General features: G+C 32.7%; 1 protein-coding gene across 2 annotated transcripts in view; it reads left to right on the forward strand.

Annotated features, from left to right (window-relative positions):
- The window catches only part of LOC118195999 (uncharacterized), a 69,663-nt gene that overhangs the window by 34,553 nt on the left and 12,723 nt on the right, over positions 1–22,387 (forward strand). For both annotated transcript variants that reach the window (XM_035367355.2, XM_035367356.2), the window contains 13 exons: positions 973–1,344; positions 6,312–6,710; positions 8,121–8,339; positions 11,333–11,557; positions 13,720–13,959; positions 14,073–14,312; positions 14,417–14,656; positions 14,850–15,089; positions 15,190–15,420; positions 15,505–15,720; positions 15,845–16,066; positions 17,266–17,499; positions 21,925–22,167. In XM_035367355.2, the coding sequence (XP_035223246.1) occupies positions 973–1,344; positions 6,312–6,710; positions 8,121–8,339; positions 11,333–11,557; positions 13,720–13,959; positions 14,073–14,312; positions 14,417–14,656; positions 14,850–15,089; positions 15,190–15,420; positions 15,505–15,720; positions 15,845–16,066; positions 17,266–17,499; positions 21,925–22,167 (3,321 nt within the window). The remainder of the gene's footprint in view (positions 1–972; positions 1,345–6,311; positions 6,711–8,120; positions 8,340–11,332; positions 11,558–13,719; positions 13,960–14,072; positions 14,313–14,416; positions 14,657–14,849; positions 15,090–15,189; positions 15,421–15,504; positions 15,721–15,844; positions 16,067–17,265; positions 17,500–21,924; positions 22,168–22,387) is intronic.

Below are 22,387 nucleotides of genomic sequence, written 5' to 3' on the forward strand. Positions count from 1 at the left end.
CGTATGCTCGCACCTTTTTCTAGTTCCCATCTACTACAAATGCGCAAAGGCGTCCGCAAATGCGCAGTGGCTAAAGTTTTAAAACACTGTATTTTTAATGCTTTAAAGCATGTACAGCGGAGCAGGTAACGAAATTAAATATAAAAGTTCTAAATTATTTGGAATATTTACATTAATAGGCAACAACTGCTTGTTCCTTTCCAATTCAGTTGCAAATATATTCCCTTTTCAAAAGTCTTTATGCACTCCTTTCAACACAGAAACAAATATTAAACAAAATAAATATATAGTAATTAAAAATTCCTCTCTTCATTCTGCAGTAACCCACCAGTAGTCAAGCAGTAAAGTCTCTAAACGCTGATAGTTCGACCCGACTCAAATGGGCTGGCTGCATAAGCGTTTTCGTGGTCTTCCACATGTGTAAAGTGGGTACTAGCTATTTCCCCTCAAAAAGCCTTCTCAAAGGCATCATCCTTTTAGGCAGATAGCAGTTGCGTGCTTTGCTCTAATGAAATAAATCAAACCATTTATCTATATTAATGTACAGCGAAATGTGAAGGCCAACCTGTAAATCCCTACACTACACTTGTAAGCATTTATAACTTAATGTAGTGTCACATGATTATTTTTTTATATATCTCGTATGTGCTTGTTGTATTGTCGTAATAGTTTATCCGCCAGTTCCTTTGTGACATTCTTCTTAAGTTTTGGCCAAGCCATTATCTTTCCATAATAGATGCAAAGTTTTCGTATGAAATAATTTAATTACATTTTATGATTTAAAACACCACGTGTAGTGCTAATGCAGCGCTTCAAGACTTACCAAATGCATTGTGCCTCAACCTTAAAATTCTGATTTTTTTAATTATGCAACTTTTGTAGTAATAAACTGAGTTATTTCAGATTTCGCTTAAATATAAGACCAAAGTTTCTTTCAGTTTTCCAATGTAGTAATACACAATAATGTTTCAGGTTTTCCAACTGTTGAACCACCTCCAGATGATCATAAACTTCCCTGTGATACCTGCAGTTCATGTTTCATACCCAACGAAAACGACTGTGCAGCATACTTGTACTGCAAAAATGGAACAGCATACAAAATGAGATGTTCTGATAATCTTCTGTTTAACCCTCAAACAGAAGTCTGCGATTTGGCAAGCAATGTGGACTGCGCGATTCCTCCTAGCGGACATTGTCCGAAACGAGATGGTCTTTTTCCGTCACCAGATTGCTTTAAGTTCATCCACTGCTCAAACGGCATTCCTTACTTGAAGAATTGTCCAGATGGATTGCAGTTCAACTCGTATTCTCTCGTTTGTGATTGGCCAGAAAATGTAAATTGTGGTAAGGCTTCTCTTTTTTTCTTCTTAATATGAATCACTCATGAGTTCTATATTTTTATCGTACTATAATTTTGAATTTCCCATTCAAACGGGGTAGTGGCCAGCTGAAAATCCTCTCGAGAAGTTGCTGGTACGGGAAGAGAACCGTAATAAACCTCGAACCCATGCCCCGTGGTGCTTTCTTTCAAAATTTCAAAATTGGGGGCGAAATGGAGCTAAAGTCAGGCTGTCACGTAAATGGTACTCAAGGCTCTTGTTCAAGGCACATTTGACTCCTTGCCACAATGAATGCCGTGGGCTGGTGCTGACACTTGTCAAACAAGTGATATTTGTGACACAACAACGACAATTTTGAAGTTAGCCAAAACTCTTCCCTCTCCACGAATCCGCTTAAATTAGTTAAAAGATTCACTCTTGTTTTTGTAAAAAAAACATTGATCGATAATTATAAAAATTTATTTTTTAAAGTTTAAAGCAATGCTTTGAAATATTCATTGAGTACTAACATTTCTCATAACCTGTAAAGTTAGTTGACCCTTAACAGGCAATTCGGTGGCTTTGATGAACTATCAAAGCTTCAAAGCTAAAAAGAAATTTTTTTCTGTTACTATCTGTCGCAATAGAAATATTTCGCAATTTACTTCTTTTGTAAAAATCATACATCTTTTCAAAAGTAAAAAATAATAATCCCCCTCTTCTGACATTGTGATGTGCAACGCCATAATTTCTACTATAGCGCAAACCATTTTATTTTCATCAAAGCCACCGCAGCTGCGTTTTCCTGTAGTGAAGAAAGATTTTGCGAAAGAGATTTTGGATTGATGAAATCATAAAGCTGGTTTAAGAAACAGCCGAAGAATTAAGTTTGTGGCTTTTTTCCTGATTCTTCGCAGTAGAAAAATGTGTTCTTACCTTAATAGAATATAAATTGCTGTATACTACCTCTCTTTCTCAACGTACTTTAAAAGTTTTTTTTTTCCCTTGTCACTGACATTTTGCGTATAATTATGATTACGAAAACCAGACTAATTAGTACTTGAGCAATGGACATTATTTTAAAAATCAGCAAATTATATTCCTTACTTAGTGTCTGGAAGGTTTTCTTTTTCTAAAGATTTAAAAATCATTTGAACACCAATAGGAAAAGTAACATGGATGGTATCTGTTATTTGAGCATATTTTGCAATACATACATTATTTTTTTCAATAAGCTCATCTATTCCTCCAAAAACGAGTATTCCATTTAAGGCTGGAATTGTAAGTTATATTCATTTAATTTTAAATAAATATGCATTTAATTTTTGTTTCAATATTAACTTCTGAACAGTCATCAAATTTCGAGGTTTGCTTTAAATTTATCATTATTTAAATTCCCTTGTAAAATTTTAAGAAGTATATTGAAAAGTAGTAAAGCATTAGGAGAACTTTATAGATTCATGTGCAGTGTAACTCTGATTATGAGCGGCGATGAAAACTGAGTCATTTCTGATTATAAATCCCTTTTCCCTTGCCAATTAATCCATGGTCGAGCTCATTTTCATTAGAAATAGAAATGCTTCATTTTAGGTAATATCAGTTTTGGAAATTATGTCATATTTAAGTACCTTTTCTCTGCAATAATTTTCAACATTTTTTTCAATTATTTTATTTTCAATAAAAAGCACATAATAAATGAAATAATGTGCTTCTGTAACTGAGAAAACAGTTGTTAAATATTTATTTCCATTATAAATATATTCTTGAAACATTGAGCTTGAATTAGGTCGAAAAATGCATATTGAAAATTAATATTACCAAAGCTTATATGCTTAGCAAAAAAATTACACATCTTATAAAATCCAGTAATTCCTCATAAATAATCCTAACTCCATTTTCTAAAAATGTCTCATGAAATATTGCCAAAATATGTAATAGTCCAATGAAAAATTTCCACATATAATGATAAAAATTTACTTGTCTTGTTATTTATCAGTCTTGTTTAATAATTTCGATGAATCCTTGATAGTACCGATTTCGCTAACTTATTTATTTTATGAAAATTTTTCAGAACAAAGCTAATTTTTGTTGAATGCCCATTAGTGCTCAAAAGTAATAGAATTTTCACATTTGGTAGATTAGATCCAGAACTGAAGCATAGATTTTAATGAAGTTCGGTATAGACATAAGCTGATATTATATGCATATGCATAATCAGATTCGTATGCATTCATATGCTTATTTTGCTTATCTAGTTACAATGCCTAAAAAACGCATTTGCATACCAAGAATTTGGATTAAAATCTGTATCAAATGTCAAACAAGTAACGCGCAAATTAATGTAAGAGTTAACAAAGGGTTGGATTGAAAGATGTATTGGAGATGTTAATTTAAAGGTTTTTGTTCAAATGGATACCCAAAAATGCGAGATGCGAATTTTAATTAGAGATAGAGAAATGTTTTATATGAATTTTGATTATGGAGAGATAGAATTTTGATTATTCATGTAAATGTTTATATGAATGTTAGCAAGAAATTATTTAAAAATATGTGAAACTTTGCTTCTTTTTTGGTCTTTTAAAGCAATATGCAAAAGGAGGAATTACGGTAAATAATTAATTCTGGTGACTAAGGGATACTTCAGTAGGATTAAAAAGATAAGATGACATTCATGAATAATAAGATTGCGAATAATGTGTTGCCTGATGTGCAAATTTCCAGCAAGACACTAAGATGTCGTTCTCCGAAATAGAAAATCTTCAAAATAAAAATAAGACACTTGAGTTTTTCAACATTCATATCAACAGTGCTGGCATTATTAAAATATATATTTTCTGATAATTGCAAGCACAAGGTATTGAATCAAATAGCAAAAGATTTGTTGAGAAGACACTCAACAAAGAGTGTCCTTCTCTCTAAGAATGGGAAAACTTTCGTCAAAATATATAGGACGTCATTTCACCCTTCGGAGTTTCACAAGCTCGCAAAAGAACAGCTAATTTATCTTTTATTAAAGGTAAGGTGACACTTCATGCTTATACTTAGCTGTTACTAGATATTTTAATAAATAATGACCCAAATGAAGGTATCAGCTATTCGTATTAGTTCTGACAAAGCTGTGGATCTGCAGAACAGTATTTCTGAACAGTGCACATTTAAATAGTTGTAAAATTTTTGAAGAAAATTAAACTAACAGCTTTAAATACACAAATTTCAGAATAAAAATTATACAAATGCTTCTAGATCAAAGCATTATTTTAATTATAAATAAGGATATCGTGTAAAAAATTACCGGAAGGAATTCCCCATTACCCATCAACACTGACGAAAGGTAAGCGAGACAGTTTTGATGTACAAATTGCTTTCTATACAATTCCTGCAATTTTTACTTCCTTGTACGAAGTAAAAAGGAAGTATTGTAATCGCAAAAAGTTTCAGGCAGCATATATCAACGAAAATATCCATTTTGACCGCTATCGAATGCAATTTAACGATGTTCTTGCGTGATATCTGTACGTAAGAACAGAATAAAAGACTCATTTCCTCCAAAAAAATTATAAAACTGCTTTAAAATGAATTCTGAAGAGAATTTTTCGTGGCGTCTGTACGAACGTCTGTACGAACGTACGTACGTATCTGGCATAACTCAAAAACGAGTAGCCTCAGAACGTTGAAATTTTGCATATAGGACTGCTATAACATGTAGATGTGCACCTCGTATTTTGGTTGCAATCGGCCGCACCAAACATATATAAATATATTTATATATATATCCACTATGTTACCCGGCTCAGTGATCTCAGTTTCTTTACTCTTATATGTTTGTAAATTGTACAGTTTTTGCTTTAAAAATGATTGAATTATGTTGTTCTTATCTTTCGGTTAAGGTTTTTATGCCTTTAGTAAATCTGTATTAAATATTTTTAGAATTATCAACAATTTTAAAATTGTTTAAGTGCCGCTAAGCCTAATAATCTTTTTGATGGCGGCCATTGCTCTTGTTTACATTTGAAACAGCAGGATAGCGGATTTGTTGCCAATCTAGAGAAACTTAGCTTCGCAACAACAAAGATAACGCCTTCATTTATTATTGCGAATTAAATCATGCTTAATCCTTTCTGGAATTTTTTCGAGGAAATAAGCGTTTAAGATTTACTTCGTAACTTTTAATATAGATATTTTGAGTTTTTATGTATTTTTGCCTTCTCGCGAAGTGAGAACTGAATTAATTGAATGAGAAATACTCAATCGTCTACGAAAAACTGTTTCTTTTTCGTTTTGTTTGCTTAATTTCTTTATACATCATTCTAGCTTTATTATAGTATTTGAATAGAACATGTGGCAACGATTAGATAATTCTTTAAATGATATAAATTTTGTGCATTATGAGTTATAATATGAACGAAATATAATTCTGTTAAGTGAATCTAGCGCCAGAGTGTCGCTATGGTAAACAAATACTAGAGTGAATTTTAAAAAATGTATTTATTCTATTGTACTTTATGCGCTGTCGGCGAAGTAGATTTAATTCAATCCAATAAGTTTAAATGAAATGCAATAAAAATGCGTATAATTTAATATTCCGTACAAGGAAGTCATGTGGTGTACACATCAGATTTTTAATATACATTCTCTTTTTATTTTTTTCACTTCAGTTTCTTTGCTTTCACATTTTGTGGTTTTAAGTGTATACTTTTAAATAACATGAAGTTACAATTTCTCATGTTGTTATCAATTTATTAGGCCATTCTAATAAACCGTCTGTTCATCGGCTTTTACAATACTCTGAAATATACTTTCTGGTCGTATCGTACAACTAAGATAAATTATTATTTTACTCCGGTACTTCTCAAATTCTTCTTCAAATTTATTAACATACATTAAAAAACCAAATGCGTTGTTTATTGCTGTATGGATAGTATTTTAGAAATGATCAAAGTGATATAGATTTTCATCAGAAATATTATTTCTTACTCCTCTTTGTACCCCTAGATGAGCCACCAATAAAGCCTACTAAACCAGACGATGAGAATCCCATCATCTTGAACAGAACTTGCGATTGCGAATGCTGTTTTTACAGAGATGAGATAGATTGTTCGAAATATCTGTTATGCCTCGATGGTTTTCTACACGAAGGAAAATGCTCTGATGGTCTGTTGTTCAATTACCTTAGTCAAAACTGCGATTTAGCAGATAGAGTGGATTGTGGCGACTTAACTCCTATATGTTCATCACCAAACGGATTTTTTCCAAATCCGAAAGATTGCTCCTCTTATTACCGTTGTTCAGGAGGAATTCCACACCTAGAACAATGTCCTAAAGGCAAACATTTTAGTGCTAAGACAAAGCAATGCCTTGATCCTTGTGATGCCGACTGTGATACAAGTTTAGGTAAGAAGAAATAAGTTTCATTAAAATTATATAATAGAATATATTTATTTGATCGTAAAGGTTTAAAATATATTTATGGTAAGAAAGATTTTTAGTTATATTTGCTGTTTAAAACCACTGTTGTTCAGCTATTAACGTATAATGTATGTTGGCAAAATCAGGAATCCAACATTATATGTATTACTGTGTTTTCGGATATTTCAATTCTCAGCTCTTTCTGCTTTTGTACCATGAATTGTATACCCGAGCTACGCTCTTCAAGTTTCAAAATTTGTAAAAGAATATTTCCATTACACGTCGGTAAACAGCAATTGTGAGCGGTGAACAAGCAGTTTCTACATTAAAAATAAAATTCTATCATTTTTAAATAAAGTTAAGTTATTCATGCTTTCAGATATGAATTTTCTAAGAAAATAATAGGTTTTCGAGCTAGCGTTTAGTCTAAAATGTGTGCAATCTGTTAAATAGAATACAGTTTAATAATAATGAATAAAATGATAATGAAAAATAATATTTGTAACCAGGATTCTAAATGGATTATGCCTTACATAAAATTTGATTATTTTTAACATAATACTACCTATTAAAAGGAGCATACAGGCATTTGTTATGTATTTAATCTATAAATTCTAATATTTTTTACGATTTGTTTAGCACAACTGATACAGATATAAAGTAATCTGAAACCTGCTTGGATTTGCAAGTACTGCTTCTAAAAATGCTTAAATTCAAAGAGTCTGATATAGAGAATAAGAAGGTGTTTAAGTAATTAGATTCTAGATTTTTTAAAATTAAAGTTTAATAATGAACTACTAAAATTCTTACTACTTTTAAATAATGTAGCAGTGACAAAACTGCTTTCCAAAAGCTATCATTTCTTCTTTTAATTACCACTTACATAATGCTTTGCTCAATTGATAATTTTAAATTTCTTGTTTTCAGAGTAGCTGTAAAATAACTCTACATTTGAATTGATTTTTAAATAATATAATATTTAACACTTAAGCACAAAATCTTAAAACATAATCCTCCCTTTTCTCATCATTTCAATTATTGTTTTTCATTTCTTTATTTTATAAGGTTTTTATTTGTTTTTGATGGATTTTTAGAATGTTTTTAAATGTTTCATTTGCCTTTTGTTATTGTCCGGCTTATTTTAAAACCTAATGATTGTATCTATTTGGATTTGGCGTAAACATATTGCAGAGAATATTGATTATTGCAGAGCATTTGACATATTACGTAGTAATTATTTTACAAAGGAAAACTTACTCAATTTATTAGTTGAATTATTTATTCACTTCCTGAATGTTACAATTGTAAATTTCGCAAAATACAAAAATGCTTTGCATATTTAAAATAGATCTTCATTCTAATAATACACGTTTGCTATATATATTATTTCTGCAGATTGTACATTTTCGACACCATCCATTGAAACAACAACAGGAATCAACCCACATTGCAAAGCTGCTTACGGCCTCTTTCCAATGCCTGGCAGTTGCACGGCTTTCTTCAGCTGCCTTAATTATACCAGCTACATCTCCCAGTGTCCCGAAGGCTTACACTTCAATGCTGAAGAACTGTTATGTCAAGAACCATGCGATGCAAGATGTGATCTCACAATAGGTAACGACTATTTCTGTTTACAAAAGTATTTTATTTAAGCAAGGACGACAAAATTAATTTGACTTTAAAAATATGAAATGTTGTTGTTGTCTTGTCCATATTACATGGAACAATGGTCGCCAGAACCTACTCCAAAGAGAGGTTGGACTTATTTTACCCCCCAATTTTGTGGAAGAGCCCCCCGGGGGAACTCCCACCCCTGTTTTCTTCCACCAATCCACACAAGAGGACTTTTCGCTAGCCGCCTATTTAGAGTGCCACCATGCCGCGCCGACACTATACATTTACAAACATCCGTGTTTCCTCCGGGATTCGAAACGGGCACTAAAATATGAAATAAAACTTTTGAACAAACAAATCATTAAAAATGACGCAGGTTAAATTAATAAGCAATATGATTAAAAGCTTTCATTACATATAAATAATTTCAAATTCGTGATTAATCAAAGTGAGGAGGCTTGAAGCAGGAGCAGCAGGATTTTTAATGATACCAAGTCTTCTCAATAAGATTTAAAGAAGGTATGGCCAAAACCTTGACCTGGAAGTGTATGCATTCTCTTTTTTAACTTCTATCATATTTTAATTTAATTATTTCATTTGCAAGTTTCATTTTAGGATCAATTATTATTATTATTAACAACTATCATACTAACCCACGTTCATGTTATAATCATTTATACTTTCATTTACTCTTATTTAGGAGCCATATAAATTTTGCGTATTCACGTTTCGTTTATTTTCTGATAAAAATGTGAATAATAATCTATTATTTCTGATTTTAACTTATTTAAATTAACTCTGATCATTAGAGTTTCGTATAAAAACGATGCTATACCCTAGTATTAGAAATTATTTCTTTTTATTTTTATGTATGATTTATTTGTGTTGAAATATCTTTTTTATTATTTATAATGGCAATGTTGAAATATATATAAAATAACGTCTTTAATAGTTTGAAAGCTTTCATTAATTTGAAATAGATCAACATTATTCTGCGGGGATTTATATTTATTTTAACTAACAAGTTAAAGTTTAAACTTTCCCATAAACCTTCATTCCCCTAATTGTCAGTGACAGAATATTAAAATTTTGTAGAGCGCGTGGAGAAATGCAATGCAAATTTCTACTTTGAAGAAAGTATTTAAAAGCTGCGTTTCAGTGAGAAAAAAAAAGAGAATTAGGCTACAGTCGCCACCTCCGCCGTAGATCCGTTTGCTTATTGCTGATTCACGTGGCTTACTTGTATTTACTTGCTGCCACTAGTTTCGAAGAGGGCCCTGTAGTCTAGTTCTATCATTTGTTAATATCTTCAAATTTTTGTTTCGTTATTTGATTTTCAGTTACCGCCCAAGCAGAGGCGAAGTTTGTTAGCGTCGAGTTGACGCATTGTAAATTTTAAAGATTTAATAAAGGGTACTTTAACCCTTCGCTTGGTGCAGTTACTACTATTCTGGTTTTTCACACTGAAGTATATCTAATAGACTTTACAATTCTTATAAATTCTAAATGAAAAATACTCCGTTAGCATATGATATTTTAAAATGTAATAAAACAATTAATAATAAAAAGATGCCAGTATAGGTAACGTACTTATGCTAAAAAGCTTCGAATTTGACAGACAGAGAAAAACAGATTTGTCGCAATCAAAATGCTATATGCCCTGAATAGAATTTAAAGTTTTTCAATCTGAATTCTTTGTTTCACAGATTCTGCTTTATAATTTGACAGAACGAACTCAATCTGAAAGTTTTACTACATTTAGAGGATCGACTCAAATTTGTTTTAGAATCATTTGCTTTAATCATGAATATTTTCATGACATAAAAAGTTTAATCATTCTTTTTCCTGCAACGTTTTACAAATCTCTCATAGAAGAAAAATATCAAAACAATTGGATTGGAAAAAAAATTATTAATTTTAATAACTTCCGAATGTAGGAGTATTCCAGAGTAAAGGCTTTCTGAGAAAGTCAGAAAAGTATAAATTTTAGAAAATTTTCCAGTTATTATTTTCCTGATAGCATTTTTAATATTTTCAATATTTTTACAGCAACTTCTTTTCTTGAGCCAGTATATTACTTGTTCGTAATGATAGAAATTAAAATGTAAATTTCTAATGAGAAATTTATTTCGAAATATGTACGCAATTTATAAACATTATATAAGAATATTAAAATATATACTTAATTTACAGATTATCTGTAGGTTCGAATATTAACTTGCTTTAGATAATTGAAAATTTTAAACAATGCATTGAAGAAATTTCGGTAATGTAGAATGCATTTGTGATTTCAAATTTTTAGTTTTCTTCATGGTTTGTAACTGACTGCAGACTAAATTGAATGAAAAGCTGCAGCTATAAAACTGTCCATCAAGCTACTGGTTATTACCTCATTTTATTTGCTCCCAGAAAATTTTAATCTTATTTCATTGCATTAATTTCTTCATAACTTTAATCTTCTAAGTGTAGATTAAAGGTAAAATGTTTACCTTTGAAAACGCTTTTCATTTTTCATAATTTATAAACAAATTCAAAAGTACTGCATTTTTACTTAAATTTAGACAGGTTTTCCTGTAATAATATTGCCTTTTACTGCAGTAAATTAATGCCTTATAACGTATATATAAGGCAAAATATGAATACATTTTTCCTGTGTTATCATACACTAAAAATGTGATTTAAAAGTTTTAGTATATTTCAAGGAGATAGAAATTTGTAATAATTACTAGTAAGCATTTAATAAATAGGACAGTAATTTTACAGTAAGACAATGTATGTAGCTCTGTGAATGCTCTCAAAACCTAGAATATTAAGAAAATGAGGGTGAAATCATTCACTTAATTCTCTTGTATTATCATAAAATGTTCGTCTCTATAGTTCAGAAATATATATTGCTAAATCAATTTAGATTTGAAAATCGAAATAAATCCTTCAGTAAAAGCAAAGTGATTGGTAGGGAAATATGTATTTCTAAAGTTATGTTATCCTTTTAGACTGTAAATCAACGCCTAGTACAGAAACGAGTATTTTGCCGTCTTCAACGCCATCTATCTGTATTGATGAATATGGTATGTATCCAGTAGATGGTGACTGTACATCTTTCTATCAATGCTCTAACGGACGACCTTATATTGTGAAGTGCCCGAAAGGTCTGCATTTCAGTGTTGAACAGGAAACTTGCGAACATCCTTGTGATGCTCAGTGTGATAGAAGTATCGGTAAGATAAACATGCTTTTTATGAACAGGCTTTTCTCTTGAGAATACTTTTATCCGAAATTTTTAATTTCTAGTTAATATATGTATATAATAACAATCACAACAATAATGCAAATCAAAACTTAAACATTAATTTTCAAAAGCACCTTAACTCGCTACTATAACGGGTTATTTCGTCTAAAATAGTAATTGTATAGTAAAATAGTTGAAAATGTAGCGTATCTTTTAATATTAATTTTAAATCATAATAATTGACTAAGAAATGGTATACGATTATCATAACATAAAACTGAAAACCATTCAAAAAGGAGGTCTGCTAAATATATTTTCAGTGAGGTAAAATTTTAAGTCCATATATCGAGATTCTAGATTCTGTTTCAGATATCCTTGAGAATCTCATAAGTTAAAAAACTGTATATAAAAATATCTGTTAATAAGGGAAAAATTAGGCAAAAAATATTTTCGAAGTGCAGAGAGAAAATACTGAAAACTTTTATTTTTATTTAATTGTTTAATTATGCATAAAAGTGATACATTTGTTTTACGATCGTTACTTGTTTAACAATTGTAACATAACAGTTTTTCAATGCACTCAAGTCGTAAATTGATTTAATTCTTCTGTTTGAATATAAAAACCTCAAAAATGAATGAACCCTCTCTCTTTTTTTTTTTTTTTTTTTTTTTTTGCTGCAATAGATTTCAGGCTAACTATTGCATTTTTTATTATCAAATTACATATTTATGAGGTATTTCTCCCTCCTTCCCACAATATTTTGTGGTCTAACTGGAAGCCCCCTCTATATGCGTATTCAAGAGGTCTATATGCGTATTCTATAATATAACAATAGGTATTATGGTCTATATGCGTATTCTTCTATATGCGTATTCAAAAGGTCCGGAGTTCGAAGCCCAGCAAGAGTATTGCTCCTTTCTCACATCTCCAACATAAAAAAAATCAATGATTCTACAAGCGGCGAACTACGAGTTCCGAACTAAAAGGTGCTGGTCGACAATTCATCACCACAAGGATTTGGCGACTAGGTCCTTTAATCTGCAATCGCCGTTTAAAAAGGTGGAGTATATGAGATATTTTCTACCTTCTTTTCCGAGTGCGTTCGTGGTGTAACAGGAAGAACATTCGACGCGCATTCGAGAGTCCAAGTGTCTAGTCCCGGCGAGAACACTGCACATTTTTCGTGTTTCCTTTTCCAAAATAAACTAATCACTCTCTTTTTCTCATGCACTAACACATATAACGAAAGCAAAACTTCATGTTCTTGATACTACACTGTAGTAACGTAAAAACTGTAACTCTAGTTGTTATGCGGTTTCAAAAGTAGTACATCTGTGAAATTTCGTTTCCCCTTTCAACTGCATTTCCTTCGTACTACTATCTGATAGCGAGTAGATTAAGTCATATTAGTTTCCATCTTGTAATTACATTCCTGCTTTTTTAGAAGTAATTAATGATCAGATTTGATGTTTCATTCCCCGAAACTCAATTAGGACTTAATACATGAAAACGTTAGACACAGATGTCGTAACTTGAGGTACCATTTTCAAATCATTAACAGTAATTTTGACATTTCATTTTAAGTAATTAAACCGTTTTCACATCAAGAGGATGCACTTAGTAGTACAATTTGCTGAGTAAACCAACTTCTCCGTATAGCAAAACATAATATGTGAGATATGTGGAAATAATTTTATTTACTTTTATCACTTTCGTTAAGATTTATTTCGCAAATTAGGTATCGCAAACTATTCAGTTGGTCCGAGATAAATCAAATCCAAAACAAGTGAAGTATCCCATGTCCGGTTCTTGAGCCCTCCGATGTAAGAAAGAAATTTTCTTCAGATTCGAGATCTTCTTATAAATTCCGATTTCTTGCAATGGAATTCGCCAGCACACTCTCTATGCGCAGTTTACCATCATTTCTTAAAAAGGAGCTTTTATTTAGTGCCTTGAAGAACTGAATTTCAACTCATAATAACATATTGAATATCCATGTAATGTAATATGTGACTGAGAAGCCGTAATGAAATAATAATAATGTACAATTAATACGGTTTTACCTTTACTAGGCGTTTTATTATTTTCTTTTAAATGATAATATTAGTATCATTCGAAAACACTTATTTAACATTCCATTTATTTAACAGACTGCACATCTCCAACCATTCAGATCTCAACCTCCTCCATTAGTTTTACATCTTCGACAACTATATCTCCAAACTGCCTTGAGCCGGATGGCCTATTCCCAGTTGCAGGTGATTGTACATCTTTCTACCAGTGCGCTAACGGTCAGTCCCATCTGGTGCGATGCCCTAGTGGGCTGCATTTCAGCCATCAATATGAAGCGTGTGAGCATCCATGTGAAGCAAAGTGTGATGAAACAATAGGTATAAACAACTTGCAAATTTATTTTGTACACTTATTGCTTTTTATAAAAAAATATTAATATTTTTATAATAAATTAAAAGTAGCATATTTTAAATGCTATTTTTGTTTTTAGACTGCACTTCTCCAACAGCAAGTAGCACATCTTCCACTAAACATTCTACTGTTTCTACAACCATATCTCCCCACTGTCCACAATCTGATGGGCTATTTCCCGTAGAAGAAGACTGCACATCTTTCTACCAGTGCTCCAGTGGGCGGGCTCATCTACTACGATGTCCAAGCGGGTTACACTTCAGTCCCGAATTTCAGATTTGCGACCATCCATGTGAAGCAAAATGTGATAAAACAATAGGTAACGAATATTGTGAAGTTCATGAGGATATATTTACTGTGTATTATTGAAAAATAATAACTTTTAAGAAATAGCATTTTTGAGCTTTTAATTCAATTTTTTAGATTGTTCCTCTCCAACGACTGAAAGTATATCTTCTTCTACGACTTTTATAATTTCTACAACAATATCCCCAAACTGCCTACAGCCTGATGGTCTATTTCCGGTAGAAAACGACTGCACATCTTTCTATCAATGCTCCAATGGGCGAGCTCATAAAGTACAATGTCCAAGAGGATTACACTTCAGTCCTGAATATCAAATTTGCGAACATCCATGCGAAGCCAAATGTGATAACACAATAGGTAAAAATACTCTAAAACTCGTTCTATCATTTATAACTTATTATTATGAAATAATATCGGGTAGCCATAAATAAACCTAATCGAACATGAGAAACTTAACTTGCTGCAGGTTCTGTTTACCTTGGGTCACCCGATATAATTTAGATTTGATTTCTATTTAGATTTCTTTAAAAGCATGCATTTTTATTTTTAGACTGCTCATCTCCAACTACTGAAAGTATATCTTCCTCTACAAGCTCTACAGTTTCTACAACCATATCTCCAAACTGTTTGCAACCCGATGGACTATTTCCTGTAGAAGAAGACTGTACTTCGTTTTATCAATGTTCCAACGGGCGGGCTCATCTGGTGCGATGTCCAAGTGGACTACACTTTAGTTCTGAATATAAAGTCTGTGAACATCCATGCGAAGCTAAATGTGATGAAAGAATTGGTAAAGAATAACAGGATATTTGGATAACATTAGTAACTTAACTGTAGAAAAAATTTTTAATTTAAATTTTAACTAATGACGGATGTTTTTCTTTTTGTAGACTGCACTTCACCAACAACTTCCAACTCTATAGCTTCTACTATATCTACAACAATGTCTCCAAATTGCCTGCAACCAAATGGACTTTTCCCGGTGCCAGGCGATTGCACATCTTTCTACCAATGTGCGAATGGACATTCCCATCTTGTCAAGTGCCCTTCTGGATTACATTTCTGCCTTGAATCTCAAACCTGTGAACATCCATGTGAAGCTAAGTGTGATACCACAATAGGTAAAATAGCTGTTCCACTAGGAATTTGTAAATAAGAAGTTCTTTTTTTTTTCTTTAAGCAATTTGAATATATTTGTCTTTTAGATTGCACGTCTCCGACTACATCCACGTCCTCTACAACTATCTCTCCCAACTGTCCTCATGCGAATGGGTTTTTCCCAGTAAAAGGCAACTGTGAATCGTTTTATCAGTGCTCCAATGGCCAATCCTACCTCCTTAAATGCCCAAATGGTTTACATTTTAGTTTTAAACATCAACTGTGTGAACGTCCTTGCCTAGCAGAATGTGATAAATCAATAGGTATAAATAACACTGTCTTTTCATATTAAAACTCATTTTTTTATCATCTTCAAAAAAAAAAAAAAAAAAGAAAATTTTATGTCTACTGTAGTGAAACGATTACATATTTTATCTTTTCTGCTAGATTGTACATCTTCAACAACTGAAGAATCCATATATTCAACAACTGCATCACCACACTGCCCTCAACCAAATGGTCTATATCCTGTAGAAAAAGACTGTACATCATATTATCAATGTTCTAATGGGAAATCACATTTAATGAGATGTCCTATCGGGTTACATTTCAGTCCAGAATATCAAGCATGTGAACATCCCTGTTATGCTGGATGTAATAAAACAATAGGTACATCAAATTACTACGCATCTTTTAGAATTTAAAATATGTTGTGAACATTATGTTTCTAATTTTTCCATGAAAGTTGGCTGATATACTTTTATATCAAGAAATAGAAACTTTTTTATCTCTCTTGATTAATATAGAATTTTGCATTACTAAAATGGGTTACATAAGCACATATTAATGGTTGAATTTTTAAATATAGCATTTTTGTTGGAGTTGGAGAGTTTTAAGTCTTTAGAAAATTTTAGGTACTAAATACCACATTTATGAACTTGAAAGTGTTTTTATTATTAACACAAAAAAGATGTTTTTATTATCGTGACTATAATCTCGCAATTACTGCTAGCATTCTCAAATGTCAGATTTAGTATTTGTTAATATTAAATGCCGTACGTGCTATCTCACTATCTGTGCCGTGATAATAGAAAAATATTACTGTTGTACTAAACTTCGGTCCCCAATATCTTTTTATTAAACTTGTCTCTCATTATTTCCTTTAGATTTATGTTTCATATTTCATATTTTTGAAACTTTACTTGCTGCTCTGACAGCGAGTTTTCAAAAATAAAATCAAAGATTCTATTCGCATGAAAAATTTGATTTTAATGAATGTGTCAGCTGAGGAGCTTAAAATACTGATGCACATGTTTTGATATTTGGCATAAAATTGCATAATTTCATTTTTAAGTCGCTCGTTCAAAAATATTCATACTTTTCCATTCTAGCTTTACGTTCTTCTCGCGTTTCATTTTTTTACATTGCGCTTATTGCATAAAAAATATATGTTTAAAAAAAGAATTATTGATTTAAAAATATATTAAATACTTTAGTGTAAATTTTGACTTATATTTTTATATGATTTCTACCTTATTACATGATAAGCTTTATATCAATGAACAATTAATTAAGACCTTTTTTCTAATCTGTGGAATTTTAATTATGTCGATACCTAAACCAGCGCATATTCAGCTATCAACTCCCAGTCGACCATTTGATCATTAACCCCCTTTAAAATTATGTCGACCTTTGGGGGTCAGTACCGACCACGTTAGGAGTTCCTTTTGTATATGATTTCACGTTTGTTAACCGGACAATATGAGTGGCGATGAAATATATACTTTTCTTTGTCATTTATGTACTTAGTTTTATTGCTTTAGTTACGTAATGTTATTATTTCTGTATTTGTTGACTATCCGTTTCAGACTGTTCTTCTCCAACACCGGAAGAAGTTTCAAGCTCTACAACTGAGAAGATCAGCACCCTGTCGCCTCATTGCCTGGAACCTAACGGCTTGTTTCCTGCAAATGACTGTTTTTCATTTTATTTGTGCTCTAATGGGAAAGAACATCGCATACAATGTCCACCAGGATTGCATTTTAGTGTTGCCCACGAAGCCTGCGAAGACCCGTGTGTAGCTCGCTGCGATCCAGATATAGGTAAGCTGACTTTTTGATATTTTTTCCTCAAAGATGTACACTGCGCAAAAAAAGGGGGGGACAGTTCTACATTCCTCTTTCTACTGGGTCGATTGACGAAAATCAACTTGAGGTTTTCATATGTCGAAAGCGCGACTTAGGATATATATTAGATTTACGAGGGTTGGAACTTTAATAGTGGCAACACAGCTGAAAAAACGCTACGCAACAAAACCGAAGAATATCGCGTATACCACACGTAAACTATATACCTACCTTACCTCTTAGCAAAAAGACTCGTCCTGCCTACGACACGCGCATGCGAAGTGACGCGAAGAACGAATCCTTGTATTAGCTCGCGGTCTAAAGTATGTGTTGTCAGGATGTTTTCAAAACAAGAACAATGTTGTTGGATAAAAATTGAAAGTGCCAGAGGTCGTACAGCACGACAGTGTCATCAAGGGCTTCAAGAGGCTTGCGGAGAATCTGCATTGCCTTACAAAATCGTAGCAAGATGGGTGAAAGCATTCAATGAAGGACGCCAAAACGTGGCAGACATGCTGCGGCCAGGTCGTCCTAATGTCAGCGATGCAGACATGCAAGCTGTTGCCGCTTTAATGGACAGTGATCGCCTCCAAACGATTCGTCAGCTGGCCGGACAAACAGGATTAGCGCATACGACTGTGCTGCACATTCTCGAACGAACGCCTGCCCATGAGAAAAATTGCTTCACGATGGGTTCCACATCAATTGACGGAAATGCAGAAATGGCTACGATACGATGCTGCCCGAATCCACCTGGAGCGCTATGAGCGCGAAGGAGATGCTTTTTTACGCCGTATTATTACGTTGGATGAGACTTGGGCCCGATCGTACCAGCCAGAACTGAAACGCTAATCAAACGAATGGCGTCATCACGGGTCACCACGACGTTCGAGATTTCGTCAGAACCCCAGCAATGTGAAAATTATGGTGATTCTCGTGTACGACTGTGATGGTGTCATCCTAACGCATACCGTTCCCCCACAGCAGACCGTCACTGCGCAGTATTACTGCTCATTTTTGGAGCACAATCTCCGACCAGCTTTGAGAAAAAAACGGCGATACTTTCTGCAGAGCTCTCCTCTCATTTTGCATGACAATGCTCGGCCGCATGCAGCGCAAGCTGTGACTGATTTGTTCAAGTGATGGGGCTGGGAAGTGCTTTATCATCCACCATACTTCCCAGATCTATGCCCTTGTGACTATGACTTAATTCCTAAGATGAAGGAACCACTTCGTGGCACTCGCTTCCAAACTGTTCCTGAGATTCTTGCGGCAGTAGACCGGTCCATTCAAACTATCAACAAAACAGGCGCTGCTACAGGTATTCTGCGACTTCCACATCGTTGGAAACGGGTTGTACACAATGCTGGCGACTATATTGAAGGACTGTAAAACATGGTGACATGAATCACTTTTGTATTCTTTGTAAATAAATAGTTGCCACTATTAAAGTTCCAACCCTCGTATATACAGCACTATTCTAACATAGGTAATTTAACATAAAATCGGGCGTTTTCGGAAATAACATACCAGTTATTTTACATATTTAGATTCTACGACTCAAATTATGCCAGACTGCCAATTTTGTAAAAATTGCATGAATAGTGTTTAAAAAATTAGCTCTCAAAATTTTAGCTCCTCAATGTTAATTGAATTTGGTATATATTTATTAATACCTCTTTTTAATGAAATGTTTTTGATTCTTCCTTTCGCATTTCAAATTTTAAGTTCATTCCAAATAAAATGGAAACATTTTTTATGATTTATTTTTAAAATTTGTATGTTAAAATATTTTTTTTAATTTTTAAAAAAATATTTAAAATTATAACCTATAGCATTTTTACCAGGTATTTCTGGTAGAAGGTGTAGGTATTTCTACTTTCTGGTAGAAAGTAGGTGTATTTCTAAGCGTACCTGCAAAAAATTAGAGTTTTTTATTCGAAATATATCTAAGACGTACACGAATTTACATATTTTCGCGTTTTGAAATTTGGCATCTGCTTTTGAGCGATAATAACGCCATATGTGGTTTATGGATTTAGTTTCTGTGAATTGCCACAACTATATTTAACCTTAAATTTCAAATAAATTTTTGCGGAGAATAAATTATATGAATTTTTTCCCCTGAATGATGCGTTATAAATATTTGTTAATACTATATAAAAAGCTATTTAAAAAAAATACAGATGATATTATTCAAATTTTAAACTTTTTTTTGGGGGGGGGGGATTTTTTTCTTCCTTCCTTTTTTTTTTAAATATTTGTAAGAGTAAATTTTTACTTTCGCCGGATTATCGTCTGCTACTTTACTTTAACTTCATTTAAATTAAATTGTCTAAAACTGATAAAATTCGTTTCATGTTTTTTTTCACAATGTTTTTAAGTAAACAGGACGTTGACAGTTTGGGTCATGTCCCAGCTTTAAAATATATATATATAAATATAAATTTTTACATTCCCTCGGTGGTACAGGATATGCGCTGCTGGAGGGGTTTATTTCTCTCCCATTTAACAAAAAAAATATTTTAATTCAAATATTTATCCTTTGGACTTTGCTTTAAACTTTATTTATAGTTAAAATGCCTAGAAAATGAAAAGCTATCTTCAGCTGAAACGCATTTGATGCAACGGATATTTTAATAAATGTGACAAGAATGCAGAATTTGTGGAAGTGAAATCTTAATTTTCTTGTGTTAGCACTGAAAAAACTGTAGAAGTAAAGAAGGAAATTAGGGGCAAAAAAGCAAAAATTTAAAGGGGAATCTACTTCAAGGAAGTTGGGTGTTCAAAGAGAAAACACTCGGACGTGCACACCAGCAAATAGCAGCAAATGAGTTAGTTTTAACAGAAAAGACAAAAATCATAGCAATGCAGATTAAATTGAAGAGCGACTGGTTTTCTACAATATGGTTGTATAAATTTAAATTACGTCATAGAACATCATATTGTATCATAAACGGAACATCCCATGATTTCTCAGTCGAATTTTTTGAAAATTCAGGAATTTATCCAGTGACGTTATAAGGTATTACTCCCGCCTACTTAGCGTGGCTTCGTGGCGTAGTGGACTGCACGCTCGGTGCGTTGAGAGGTCCGTGGTTCGATTCCCGGCGACGGCATTGTTCACTTTTCATTTCCCCTGCCTTCCAGAAAAAATATGTAAAAAACTTCGTATGTTATTCCAGGAAAAGGTCCGGTTTTGTGTCAAAATACCTATGTTAGAATAGTGCAATATATAAATCTAATACATACTCTAAGTCGCGCATTCGAGACATGAATAACGCAATTTTAATTTCGTTAGTCGGCCCAGTAGAACGCGAAATATAGAACTGCCCCCTTTTTTTTTTCGCAGTGTACATACTAATTCATTCGTATTATGTATGATATATCCGCGGAGCCGCTTTCAAAGTAATCACTTCAAAATTATTGGTAAAATTTTTGATTGGGATTCAATTTCAGTATCGGGAATAACTTCATTACTTTGATAAACTATATTAATCATTCGGAAAAGAATTTAAAAAATTCAATAGCATATTCAAGTTCCTCAAATCTGCTGCATATTAAAGATAAATTACGCAACCTTCAACTCAAAATAAATTACGTAACCTTCACTTTCTACATCTAACAGAGATAAACTCTGAGGAAGTCTATAGAAATATTTATTAATTATTTCAGATAACTGAAAAAATCCACAGCTGCAATTACCGGCATTCAAACTCCGAACATCCTGAATACGTTTCGAGCGAGCTTCCCGTTACACCACGAAGACGTGAGGAAAGGAGGAAGAAAATACCTTATATACTTTCCCTTTTGAAGGGCGACTGAGAATTAGGGGATCCGGTCTCCACATTCTGGTGGCGACAAATTTTCTTCTACCACCTTTTAGTTCCGGCGCCACTTGCAGAGTCTTGGAGAATTTTTTCGAAGCAAGGAGAAATCTGCAATGCTTCTGCAGGGACCTCAATGTACGCGTCGAGCATGCTTCCAGTTACACCGTGAAGGCATGCGGAAGAAAAGGGAGAAAATATCTTATAACTTAAATTGTATTTTTGCATAATAATGCCAAAAATGACACATTACTCAACTTTTAAATGCAGGATTTCCTCGAATGCTGCAATCAAAATAGTTTGCAATGCACGAGTAGTACTAATTAAAAAGGATGTCACATGTCAATTCTCAGTACCAATACTAGCAGAAAAAATACTTTTTAATTAATAGTCTTGATTGAATATAAGCTTTCTTATTAAGAATTTTAAAGCTCTGTTAAAAGCTCTGTTATTTTAAAGCTCAGAATCATTGCGATATCTCAGAGAATTTAGTTACAATTTTAGTTTTAATGTGAATTTCATATTTGATTTGTATACTGCAATTTTATTAAAGTTTATGTCCTGTTATTTCCAGAATGCACTACATCTACAAAACCTACCACTCAAATGTATTCTACTCCTTCCACAACATACAAACCCGTATCTCCAGAGTGCATTGAACCTGAAGGATTATTTCCTAACCCCGAAGATTGCGGTTCTTTCTTCCAGTGTTCCAATGGCCGAGCCCATCTTGTGCGTTGCCCAACTGGATTACACTTCAGCAAAAATGATGAAATATGCGAGATACCCTGTGTTGCTGGATGTAACATAAGCATTTGTAAGTAACTTATTAATGACAGTACAATTATCAAAACCCTCAAAATCTGTTAATTTGATTGATAATTTATTTGAAGTTAACTATAATAAGAGTATTTCCTTCAATTATTTTTTACATTATTAATTGAGAAAGACAGCAAATTATTTAAAAGAGATTTATTTTAAAAGCGTAATCGGGAAATTGCAATTAAGCAAAATTCAGCAATAGACTAATAGAAAGT

Source organism: Stegodyphus dumicola, chromosome 5 (assembly GCF_044657685.1).
Source record: "Stegodyphus dumicola isolate Sdum_Otavi_A_Nest chromosome 5, ASM4465768v1".
NCBI lineage: Eukaryota > Metazoa > Arthropoda > Arachnida > Araneae > Eresidae > Stegodyphus > Stegodyphus dumicola.